The sequence below is a fragment of the Pagrus major genome, chromosome 20 (assembly GCF_040436345.1).
Source record: "Pagrus major chromosome 20, Pma_NU_1.0".
In the NCBI taxonomy this organism is placed as follows: Eukaryota; Metazoa; Chordata; class Actinopteri; order Spariformes; family Sparidae; genus Pagrus; species Pagrus major.
This window is the reverse complement of record NC_133234.1, coordinates 10,415,620-10,428,464: the sequence shown is the minus strand read 5'-3', so window position 1 is coordinate 10,428,464 and position 12,845 is coordinate 10,415,620. Positions and strand designations below refer to the sequence as shown.

The following is a 12,845-nucleotide window of genomic DNA, read 5'->3' as shown; positions in this document are numbered from 1 at the left end:
ATCTAAAAGTGGCACAAGAGGAAAAGTGATCCCCCAAAGAAGATCCATCCAATAGTTGTGGAGACATTTTAATCAAAACCTCTCGTGGGCGCTAGAATTTTAAAGGGGTTCACAAAAGTCATTAGGATTCATCCTCCAGGCACCGTGAAGATTCGTCCCGAATTTCATGTAAATCCATCCAGACAAAAAATGTCACCTACAGAATGGGGCTACAGTAAAATCTCAGGATCACCAAAGACAATAAGTTTCCATCCATCAATAATCAAACAACGCTCAGACGTCATTCATGCCACCGTAACATTGTCAGTGGCTTTCTTGTCGGTGCCCGATCCTCGCCTGCTGCACATGTGCAATTCTTAACAGAGATGAGAAAGAAGTGACACGTCTCACTCCTGTGTGTAAAAAACCCGTGTGTACACGCTTATTTTGCTGTAAAAGTGGTGTAAGCGCTGCAGATATCTCTATATCGACTTAAGCTTTTGGTTTGACTTGAAATGGAAAATGTTCAAATGCTGCGCAGCTTTAACCTTTCATGTTAAAATAAGAATTAACACCTGTAATTTCACCTTGTATATCTAATTCTTTAACTCCCCCTGAATTGTGGGATTCCACAAGTTATATATAGAAGCTGATAAACGGCACGAAGCTCAAAAGATTTGGAGAATAAAGTGATCCAGTGTGAAACTCTGAATCTAAATCAAAGACTGAAACAGGGTCAGATCCACTGCAAAAGACAGAAATACAAACATCCACACCTCTAGTAACCTCAGTAGATCAGTATGTGACGAACAAGCCGCGATGTGTTTGACAGTAGTTTAACTGCGTGGGAACACGTGCTCGGCTCATGCTCTTGTTGCACTGTAACTCCCATCTGATAGCTGAGTAATCACGCTTTTTATTTGTCCCACACCCACCTTCTACCAGGAGCCACAGGTTCACACATGCTCTGCAGGCATTGCTGCAGAGCTTCCTGGGAAATGTAGGAGATCCTTATCTTAATAGAAATCCAGTCTGCGTGAGAGCTGATACACCAGAGAAGAGATTAATACCATTTAGTGTAAACAGGCGCATAAACTGATTTGTTGATGTAACGCGAGCGTGCCGGCGTTTGAAATCAAGAAGTCGTCCAGCTGCCCATGTTCGACGTCTTTCGGCTCGTTTGACTCGGCTTTGGCCAGAAGTTTTAATATCGGCTCCACGTATGACGGAGGAGATTATTGTTCGGCTGATTGCTTCGTGGCGAGAGAGGGGAGACTATATAATTTCACTCACGGCGGTGAATCACAGAATGATTCCCAGCTGAGATCCACAGGAGCTCCTCATTGGTGGTCGCTCGTTAGAGCTCACCCGAGCCCCCACGCAGATGTCCCATTATTTGGTAATAGTCCTTCCACTTCTGCTCAACGACTTCCCCTTGGCCCGAGAGACATTACTTCACATTAAATGTCGTTTTAGTAAAGTGGACGGGGGGAAATAAATTTGGAAAAGACCAAGTGTGCAGACAGACGATACAGACAAGCAGACATGCTATAAAACTACCAATAAAGGTCTTTTTTCACCTATACTACAGGCTTTTATTAGAGGTAGACCATTATTACTTTCGCCTCCTTCATGATTCCTTCAACAGACAGAATCTCTATTATTTGTCTTGTAGCCTAAATCATCCGAGCTAATATATCAACTGACGTGAGCGTATTAGTATCAGTAATACATCCCACCCACAGAGTTAAAAAGTCATCTCTGAGCTCTTGTTTTGTTGCTAAACAGCGACAAATCAGAGCAGAATCCGATGTGATTCTGGGTGTTTATTCCTCCAAAAGATTTGGCTCTGCAACCCGACTCCCTCCTCTTATTCGCGTCGTTTAATAGATTTAATAGACACAAATATTCGGCTATTCACATCTTTGCGTTGGCCTCTGCACCACAGTAAATACAGTGCACAGCAAAAAGCACTGCAGGTCTATTAAGCTTTCGACTTTTCTACTTGTTAAAGGAGCAACTTGTAAGATATGGCGAGAATTTTTGTTTAAAACATCCGAATCCTGGTCGCATTCTACAAATCACACCTTTAAGCAGCGTTCTTGGGCGATGTGCGACCTTTGAAGAGCGGTGTCCCTTTAGCCTTTTTAAGGACGTGAAACACAAGAACTCAACCATAAATGTGTTTGCCTCGATGTAAGCCGCAAATGTTAGCATGCCTGGCTAACTAGCCAACTTCCTACAGTGGTAATCGAGCGCTCCTACGTTCAGGGCATACTTTTACAATAAAATTAGATATCGAACCACACGTTGGTTGCAATACAAGAACAATGCTGTTTCTTTATTTAAAAGAGTCAGCTTGAGGCAGCGTTTCCAACCAAATCACGAACCTACCGTTAACTCAATAAGCCAGCTAGCCGCAGCTGATACAATCTGCCAGCTACAGCTACATTTTCATGTCATCGGCTAGAAATGTGCCTGCTTCTACGTCAAGAATCTGTCTACAATCAATGACAGCATTGTTTAAAAAATGAATTTAAAGTGGTAAATGTGGTATCATTATCACTGTGAGCTGCATTATGTGCTGCATGAGAACAGACAGTCAGATTGTGTATTGGTCGTCCACAAGGCTTTATATAGGCGTAGCTATTCTTTTCTGACGGGGTTGAATATGTGGTGGTGAATTGGAGCCTCAGCACTTTATACAATGAAGCGAGGAGCCATCCAGTCTTGATAAAGGTACTGTGCGGTACCGATGACACAGTAAGCAGCAGAAAAGGTGCTGAGTGTGTGCTCAGCAGCTTTCAAAAAATGCACAAGTCAACATGGAAAGAAATGATGTTTGTGTTGGCTCTTCACATTTAAAGGTACCACTATAAATGCTGCCTCGTTGGCTCGCTGGCTTGAAACTTGATTATTCCCATAAACCTCCCACTGAACAGTTAAAGCAGGAAAACCCCGTTCTCTCTCCAAATGTCTTCCTTTACCCGTAAACCCATTAACAACAGGATAAGTCGAGGCTTTGGCTCACTATTCTGCGGCTCTCCCTCTGTTTGTGCAGCTCCGTTGTTCGATCTACGAGGCTTTCTCTGTTTGACACGCTGTCTGTTAGTAGGTGGCCTCCTACACTCTGACCGCCAATCCTTCAGCCTGTCTTTATGCTGGAGGCCATGCCGTGTGTTCTTATTAGAAGCCTAGCACCATCTAGTGGTGCTGGAGCACAGCTGCACTGCTGCCCTTCCAAAACACTGCTGATCTGTCTGCATTGTACAGAGCTCCAGTGGCGCAATCGGTCAGCGCGCGGTACTTATAAGACAGTAGCCAGCAGAGCGATGCCGAGGTTGTGAGTTCGAGCCTCACCTGGAGCACTGGAGTTTTAATCTGGGCCGTCACAGGACAAAACTCTGACGTGTTTACAGAAAGTGGATATGAGATTATTCTGCAGGGATCAGAGTAGAGAGGACTGCAGTGCACTTCTGTTGTTTGTTGCATTGATTCATCCGGTTTGATGTGAACCCTCTACACCCCATTTTGATAAATTCACATGATATTATTCAGCGCATTGGGCTACGTATAAGGCCGCCCTCTTGTCAGTTTAACAATGCAGGAACCCAAAATGACACAGGTACCTACAGAAATGTGCAAAGCTTTAGTGACAATCGCTCGAGATGTTATGAAAATATTGTTCCAGTATTAATATACAAATACAGCAGAAAAAAGCAAGCAATAAAACTATAATGCAGTCTATTTAAAGGTAAAGTGCTTTCATGCTTTCATCCCAACTCATCTTTGGGCCTTCCTTCATTGTAAGTCTATGTATGCCTATAAATCACTGAAAATAAAATGAATCACAGTTTTAAAGATTTATTTCAATTGTCACTGCATGAGATATAAATAAACCCTCCAGAGGGTTAAATACAGGCAAAAATGTATATTTGGCTAAATGTTCACGGTGTGAAGTTATTTACTTTTTCAAAATAAAGGCATTTTTTGAGGACACAGCAGCTGGCTTTGTTTACTGACCAAAAAAAAGTTGTTGTTCTTTCTGTTTAGTCACAGCCCATTTGGCTCCATCCACGTTTCATTTCGCCATCGGCTCATGCAGTGAACTTAGAGGAAACACTCAAAGGTTCTGTTTGTCAGATGGTTGATTTGAGTCCCATTACAAACTCATAAAATACTGACGCTTTCGGGTAGGCTGCTATCTGAAAGGGTTGGGAATGAGACTCAAAAATCAACCGTCATTGACATTAGAGCTGCAACGATTAACCGACTACTAAATAACTACTAAATAAATCCCCAACTATTCTGACTATCAATGAATCAGTTTCAGTTTGAGTGTTTCCAGCTTCTTAAATGTCATTTTTTTCTAGTTTCTCTTCTCCTCTGTGACTAAACTGAATATCTTCGATCTAAGACTTGTACATGACAAGACTTTTGAGGAGGTCATCTTGGGCTTCAGGCACACTGATCAACATTTTCTACCATTTTTCTGATATTATCTATATAGACTGACTAGATTTAGACTAAACAACTACCAGACATCTGAATGATTTCTTTTCTCTTGTCTTTATTTGCATGTTTGGTATTGAGGTGATCCAAAAGTAGCGGAAAGTAATCAAGTTACATTACTTTGATACTTGATACTTGGATTACGTGACTTTAACAGGTAATTAGTGTCGCCCCCGAGTGCATGGTGCCCTGACTGAAAGGACTGGACTGGGTCCATCGAGTTAATTAGAGAAGTCCAGTGTAGATGGTGTCACTCTGCCTTATGTGGCAGATTATCTGGAGAAGATGCTGACGGCGGCTGGCAGACTGGTAGTTTTAAACATTTGGATTAAGCTGTTCCCGACGGTCCCGAGACGTGGATTACTGTTGATTCTGTTCACATTCTGTCCACTGTCCGTAATTACTCAACAGACAGACGGACCTTTTATTTTGTATTTTTTGCCGTTATGTGTCTGTGATGATATTTTGACTGAGTGTTGTCCCACAAACCCATTTCCATCTGTGTCGTGCAGCTGGCAGGCGTAGGGGGAGCTAGCGAGCATGGATGAGCCGGGCAGCAGGAACAGCAGCCTGCAGAGGAAAAAGCCGCCATGGCTCAAACTGGACATCCCGACCATCCAGCTGACGCCGGACGACACGCCCGCACACACCCAGGTAAAAACACAAGAGTCAAATACAAGTCAGAATACTATAACTGTAGACTATGACGTTTTTCACATTAACATACTAATACAACATGTGTTTGTGTGTTTTCGTGTGTGTTACAGCCGGTAAAGCGCCTGCGCAGTGTCAGCATGCCGGGGGAAAACCCTCAGACCTGCATGGCTGCCTTGGAAACTTCCAACAACTACCTCAGACCTCCTCTAGAGAGACTGCCCTCCTTCACACAGTCTGTCAGGAGGTAAGAGACAGGTTCTTCTTTCCTCTCTGCTGATGTTCTCCAGCTGCTAATTTCCCTCAGCATGTCACCTACTTTCTAATTCTAATAATTTTTCCCCGCTAATAAATCTTTAACAAAACTAATTTAAGCTGCTGCCTCCTTTCTGATTCGCACTAATTAATCTTCCTCCCTTTTCTTCTCTCTTCTCCTCCCTTTTCTTTGATTCCCCCCTCTGCCTCCCTGTCTTCTTCTCTGCATGCGTCAATGTATGTTAAGTGAGAAAAGGGTGCGTTTTGAGCGGGTCAACACGGTTCCCCCGAAGGGCCAGAGGGGCCCCAGGAGGGTGTCGACCGTCCGGAGGCGGTCCTGCATCCCCAAAATACTGACCCGACGGCGCTCATCTATACCCAAACAGATCATCAGGTACAGGCGAGGTGGAGGAGGGAGGGAGGGAGGTGAAGAAAAAGAGACGGGCCTGTCATTTTACTGCAATTATGGTCCAACTTACACCTGTTATTAGCGAAATTCTAATAAAAACAAACGATCAAATGTGTAGTGTAATGTACAGGTAGGACAGGTCTCTCCTTGTGACTAACCCACAGAAAATTAAAACCAACACTCTGCTGTTTTAGTGTTGTTCAGCTCACTGTTTTGGTTTCACTGCTCTGCAGTTTTACTGTTTTGATTCACTCATAGTGTGGTTTTAGGTTTCCAGCAACAGTCAAACCTATAAGTTACCTGTTCAACACCAAACAACAGACAAAGCTAGCATGAGCTGGTGAATATAGAAAAAAAAACCTGGAACTGTCCCTTTATCCGGATCTGCACCAAAAGTTTATGGGGTCTATTCTGTGCCGAGACTCATCCTCCATCCAAGTTTGGTGGAAATCCGTTCTTTAGTTTTTGTGTAATCCTGCTGACAAACCAACAAACGGACATGGGTTAAAATATTATCTACCTGGCAAAGGTAATAAGGGCTGTCACAAATACAATTTTGGGGCCTTGGACGCTTCAAGAGTCTTGAACTATTGAGTGTGTATGGAGGAAGGTGGCAGCCCCGTGTTCCCGAGACTGCATCTGCCCACACGGAGCAGAAATGTTCCCACGCAACGATGTTTTACGCATCACCTGCAGAGGCCTGGTTTCATCTGTGCGGCTTTTGAGACGAATTGAACACAACAGTGTTCGGTGCGTCTTCCTTTTCAGAAAACCCTCAGAGCATTCAAATACTAATACGGACAATGATTACCATGGCAACGATCCAAGGTTCAAAGCATTCAGGCCAGCCCGACTGGAAATGTACTGTTGTTTCTTTAACAAAACCTTCTTTTCCCCCTCTTGATGTCTGTATCCGTCCTCTTTGTGTCACAGATGTGACGCTGTGAACAACGTGTGTGACACATGAAAGCTGCTCATAAGCTCTCACACACACACACGCTGCATTAGCATCAGTCCAGGTGGCACGCAGGACCGCATGGTTGGAGGCAGACGAAATAATACAATTACTCACAGAGGCTATCTGTGTTCCTCACACGGCGTGCGAGCCACATCAAAGCGGCCCGTCCCAGCTGAACGTAAACGTTTGAACGCCGAGCCAAAACTAAAACCTTGAGACGCTGCCTTCAAAGGAGCGTCTTAACTTTATCATGCAGAGGTTTACTAGCCTCGTACGTATGTGTGTGTGTGTGTGTGTGTGTGAGGGAGAATTAATGCGCTTGATGTTTATGAGAAGATGTTTTATGTGTGTGTGTGTGTGTGTGTGCACATGACTTGTTGGGGGTTAGCTGAGGTGCCTCCTCCTCCTCAGACGAGAGCGTAAATACAGGATAAATCTTCGCTCTTCAAACAAAGTGTGTGTGTCAGTGTGTGATTCGCTGCAGACTCGCGGCTCGGAGGGGAACGGAGGGAGGGCACGCTGGTGTTTGTTGAGCTGCGGGACAACAACAAAAAAAAGCCGGTCATGAGTCATTTTTCATGAAAAGGAACCATTAAACAAACTGACCTTAAAGGACGACACAACTTCATACTGTTTTACTTTGTTTATATTTGGCAGACCCCGCCACCTTTCTCCAAAACTACATAGTGCCCCTTTACTTCTGAGAGGTTGGACAATAAGTTACCTCAGCTGCACCGGTGGCTCGTGATCATAGGTTGTTTGCACTGAGCTTCACACGCCCAGTTAGACTTCTTTTGACTGCTGACATGAAGGTGGGGTTCAGGCTAAACCATCAAGTGTGTGAGTGTGTGTGTCGTGTCCAGGCATGTCTCAGCGCCCTCCCTCCCTCTCTCCTCCTCCCCTCCTAATATGTATGATGTCCCGTCTCCCCTCCTTCTAATCTCCCGTTTCCTGTGGAGCACTGGTGTGTCAGAGGGAGAACTGGTGTTTACACACACTCAACACACAACACACACACAGAGCGAGGAGGGGACCTCATTGACAGAGACCGTCGGGGCTCCTCATGGGGGGAGTATTGAGTTTGACAAGGACCAGAGCTGCTGTCCTCTCTGCCCAGTAGGTCACATCCTTTTACGCGAACTCCAGAGGAGGGATACTTGGAGGCCTGCCAGCTCCAGACGCATTCGCACACTCTCTCACACAGTCATCTGGAAACTCGTTGTTGTGCGCTGGGGATGCAAGGTCAGGAAATTTAAGAGCCAGACTGACCAGGTCCAGCTGGTGGAGGACTGGAAGCCCTCAGCGAGGGAGCTCATTGCAGAGATGGGATTCCTGGCAGACAGAGGAGATCACAGCCGGCTTTTCCTCTAGCCTTTGATTATGCCGGTGCAGGACGCCACACAGGGTCTGGACATGTGGTGATCATCCTCTCTTTGCGTAACAGTGTGCGTTACAAGGTACTGCTGCCCTGGATATCAGGAAATCCCCTCATGGAACACTGTATGTGTGAGCCGCGGGGGATCAGTTTGCGCTCGGCGGATCAGGGTTTAGTTCTGGTCAGGGGGTAAGCGGGGACAGTGTGTTAGTGATGCTGGTGATGGAGGATATACAGCTCCACAGTCCCTGCCCCCCTCAGGTATGACCCAGACCCTGAACCCCTCCTGGAGCTCTCTAGACAGGTGAGTATGCTGCGGTGGAAGATACTGAACAAGTATGCTGGTCTGAGTCAGCTTCAGGCAGTCAGGCCAGAGGACGGAAATGTTGAATAAAGCTGCTGTTTTTCATTTATTGTGGAGTTTTGTTAGAATAAAGTACAAAATGTAGCTGAGACTGATGAAATACTGCTGGCACTTTCTTTTCACAGTAGGCAAAGTAGTAAAGAAACTTTAAGGAGCTTTATAACATTTTGGGAAAACAGTTTTTTTCAGACTTTGATGAGAAGACTGATACCACTCTCTGCTCAGGACAATAAAATTACACCAACAAGAGCGAGCAGTTACTCAGCTTAGCTTATTTTCAAGATAAAAACAGAAAAAGAGCCGAAACAGTTTGCCTGAAAAACATGTGACGACTAATTTGTTTTATCTGTACAGAAACCAGCATTCTTGCATTTAAAATGATCAAGTAAAGGCATATTATAGTATTAGTAGTATTAACAGAGCAGCAAAATGTACTTAAAGGATAAGTTCACCCAAAATTGAAAATCCAGTCATTATCTCCTCACCCTCGTGCCGGGGGAAAGTTGGGGGAAGTTCTGGAGCTTCACAGGAAACCAATGTTGAAGCATTCTCCTAAACAACTGCAGTAGATGGGGACTTGTTTTAAAATGTAAAGAAAAACCTAAAATACAGCTCCAAGTCTCCGGAAAACCCCACATTGATTTGAAAAGTTGTTTCCACCCTTAGCTTAGCTGCTAACCTACAAGCGTTAGCATGCACCCCGTCTGAATCTTTTTGCTGTCGTTGTTGTTGTTGTTGTTGTTGTTGTTTGCTGTGACGCTCCAGAAAAGCTTTGTGGACGACGCAACATCACCCGACTTTTCCATCTACATGTCTTAAAGTACGCTGCTGATCACCACTGTCTTCACTTGTTGCATGTGCTGTGATTTAATTGCAGAAAAACATTTATGTGCATGTTATTCCTCTTTACAATCATTTACATGATTTGTTAAGAAATTAAAATAAAGTGTACTCTTTGGCGCACCTTTAAATTAAAAACATACATTAAAACCCTCTTGTTGGCATATGTATCCAATCAGAAACCTAATACCTATTACCATTCTCTGTTTGTTCAGTCGCCGCGTTTGTTCGGATTGTATATCTGCCCTTTGGCCTCTCCTCCCTGATGAAATGCACGCTGTCTGAGCCTGTAATTATGCTACAGTGGACTAATGCTATGTATGTACCAGCCTTACCTTGAGGATATGAAAGCTAATGTGGCTTAACTCTCGCTTTAATCTTTCATGGCTGATGGATTTGTGTTGTCGTCAACCGGTCATGAAATATTTTATTTATGGTTTTTGCGTGGGCCGGTTTGACCCGCGTTGCCCGGCGGTGCATGTGTGCACACAAACAAAAACCCGCTTATCTAAACAAACACACACAAACAAATGTCATCTATCTTGAAAGACGAATTGAATCACCGTGTGGGCGAGTGTTTGCGTCGGTTTTACCGTCAGCGGATGTTATTTCAATCTCAATTGTTATCTAACCAAGATGTTTTGAAGAGTTATCATTCAATTATATTCATATTCCGAACTCTGTTTACACCTTCCTGCTGCGAGAGGCCCAGCCTGAAACCAAACCTGTCTTCTTTCTGAGACATTCCTCTCTGGAGGGACAACAATCAGCGTTACGCCACCCCCGCTCTGCCCCTGTGCAGCCTTAAAAGGCTTCCCCAGCTGGCGTCTTTCTTGGCGATGAGGCCTGAGTGTTTATTACTGAGTGTTCTGCTTTCCAAACAGTCTCCCCAAAGTGGCCTCCCCCCTTTGAGCACGCAGCCTGGCACGCAGGCTCTGTTTCCTGGGAAAAAAAAGGGACCTGGATGCACACAGCGAATGCACATTTATTTTTTTAAATCAGGGATGCGCACAAACACACACAGCCAGGTCAGGTCATCAGCTGCAGGACTGTCGTGCAACATCTGCTTCTTTACTGCTGAAAGGACAGAGGGCAGTGGGTCATACGAGGATCAAGACGTATTTTTTTCCTTCAGCCTCTCTAAGCTGCACAGATACAGATAAAGATGGAGGAAAGAGAAAAGTACTAGAAGGGAGCTGAATCTGTGAGGATTTCTTCATCTGATATGTCGACATGCTGTATCAAAGTACTGCAAAACCAGGTGCTGTGTGTCTTTTTCATCGGTAAACGAGAACGCAATCGACAAGCGAAACCAATTAAACGTTACGTCCAACAACCAGCTGCAATCAATCAACTGATCAGCACATTGTTCTGCTAATCAGGAGGGATGTATGACTCAGTCTGTCAGAGAAATACTCAGCGGGGCCCAGATTTTCTAAAGGCTAAAGCAGATTATGGAAAAAAATCAGAAACAGAATAAAGACAATGAAGACAACAGCGTTTGTATTGTTTCATTCTCTTTGATAGTTGACATGAAGGTGTGGTTGAGCCCATTGTCATGTAGAAAGTAGATTTTTTTTTTTTTTTAGATGAGGCAGTGTTGTTGCCCTGGAGCAATAAAATGCTACGAAAGACTACTTAAACTTTTAGTCTGTAATTGTACAAAAGAGCCCCTGGCAGAGTCAAAGGTAGCTGGAAAACTGGTGACATTTGCATCACCCTCATTTGTACTTTGTATTTAGTGCTAATTAGCAACGGCTATCATGCTAATACGCTAAGCCAGGATGGAGAACATGGTAAACATTATAGCAGCTCAGCATTAGTATGTTAGCATGGTCACATTTGATGGAAACAGCGAAATATGAAAAAAAAATCCTGTCCAAAAATACCAGCCAACACTTTTCAGTCGAGTTTATTGAAAGCACCAATGAACTGTTGATTGCTCTCTGCCGTGAACTTCTCTCTTCTCATGATCAAACAAAAACTGTGCTCGTGTACTAACCGGAGTCCTCTCTTTAGGGGTACGGCTGACTGGTTCGGGGTGAGCAAAGACAGCGACAGCACCCAGCGATGGAGGAGGAAGAGCCTGCAGCACTGCAGCCATCTGTACGGGGGTCTAAAGACGCAGGTGATGCGGGAGATGGAGCTACACAGCCAGGACAACCTCTCCCTGGCCAGCACTGAGACCCCCCCTCCCCTCTACCTCCCACCCCACCACCCCAGTCACCACCACTATGGCATGCAGAGGGTAGGCCAGCGCCCGGGGGCCGTCCGAGGGATGGAGGAAGAGATGACACAGTTCACTCTCTGCCTTTACTTCACATTAGCTTTCCGGCGCTCGCTTTCGCTCTTTGCTTTGTCATCTTGTCTAGGGTTCAACTGACGACTTTTTTGAAGACTCACACATGACGCAAAAACATGAACTTTTTTGGCAAGTTAGCCAGTAAGCTAGCTTGCTCTGTTAGCTTAGCAGTGTTTTGTGTTTGGATTCTGGCACATTGGTTTACTCTGTGAAGCGTTGAAATGCTTACGCGAGCCTCTAACAGCCCATTTTTTTCTATAAATTCTGTTTTAGCACATAGCATGCTAGCATAGCGCCCTAAGGGCTAGTAGCCCAAAAAAAAACACTTGTTTTAACTTGTAAATTCAACTCTTGGGCTTGCTATCCCAAACATTTGATCATAAATGTGAAAAAAAAGAGTTTCGGATACGTTATAATAAGTAGTTCAAAGGAACTGTAGTCCTCGTCTATGTCTTACTGATAATTCAGTTAATGCGAGGGACTTTTTGGTAAATGCTCCAGTAGACTTATCAAAAAACTGTTAACTCCCTCCAGTGACGTCTTATCAACATTGTTATGTTGGAATAAAATAGGAATACACAATTTTTTTAGAAGCTACACACCTTCAAACATACCATAGACCATGTTCAGTCTTGGTTACCCATAGCAGCACTGGGTGGTAGTGTACATTTGTAGTAGGTAAATCTCTGCTGACATTGTGAAGCATTTGTCAACCAATTAAAATAATGTTTATAACGAGATATATCTTAAAAATTAGCTCATAACATTTGTCACTAAAATCTTTAATTGCAATTAAGCCTCTTTCTTCCTGGTACATCAGTCGAACCCTAGTTTAGATGTGCGCTCTGTGCATCCCTGCTTGTCCCTGTTCTGTCACTGTGTGTTTACTGTTGTTTGTGGCTTAACAATTCATTATGAAAACAGAGCTGTGAACCAACACATGCGTGCTGTGTGTGTGCAGATCGTAGACCCCCTGGCCCGGGGTCGTGCCTTCCGCATGGTGGAAGAGGTAGACGGCTTCAGTGTTCCGCAAACGCCCATCACGCCCGGCACCGCCTCCCTCTGCTCCTTTTCCAGCTCCCGCTCCGCCCTCAACCGGCTGCCACGACGACGCAAACGGGAGTCTGTCGCAGTCATGAGCCTCAAAGCTGCAGCAGCGCTAATGAAGGTGTTTATTTTACTGTATATACAGTAGAC

At 44.5% G+C, this 12,845-nt stretch overlaps 1 protein-coding gene and 1 non-coding gene across 2 annotated transcripts in view; both read left to right on the top strand.

Annotated features, from left to right (window-relative positions):
* The window catches only part of rhbdf1b (rhomboid 5 homolog 1b (Drosophila)), a 39,527-nt gene that overhangs the window by 19,557 nt on the left and 7,125 nt on the right, over positions 1–12,845 (top strand). The window contains exons 2-5 of the mRNA XM_073490404.1: positions 5,004–5,145; positions 5,259–5,392; positions 11,366–11,594; positions 12,610–12,816. Of these exons, the coding sequence (XP_073346505.1) occupies positions 5,032–5,145; positions 5,259–5,392; positions 11,366–11,594; positions 12,610–12,816 (684 nt within the window). The 5' untranslated portion in view covers positions 5,004–5,031. The remainder of the gene's footprint in view (positions 1–5,003; positions 5,146–5,258; positions 5,393–11,365; positions 11,595–12,609; positions 12,817–12,845) is intronic.
* Positions 3,254–3,347, top strand: trnai-uau (transfer RNA isoleucine (anticodon UAU)). Its single transcript has 2 exons — positions 3,254–3,291; positions 3,312–3,347. It is a non-coding gene; the product is annotated as a tRNA-Ile (tRNA).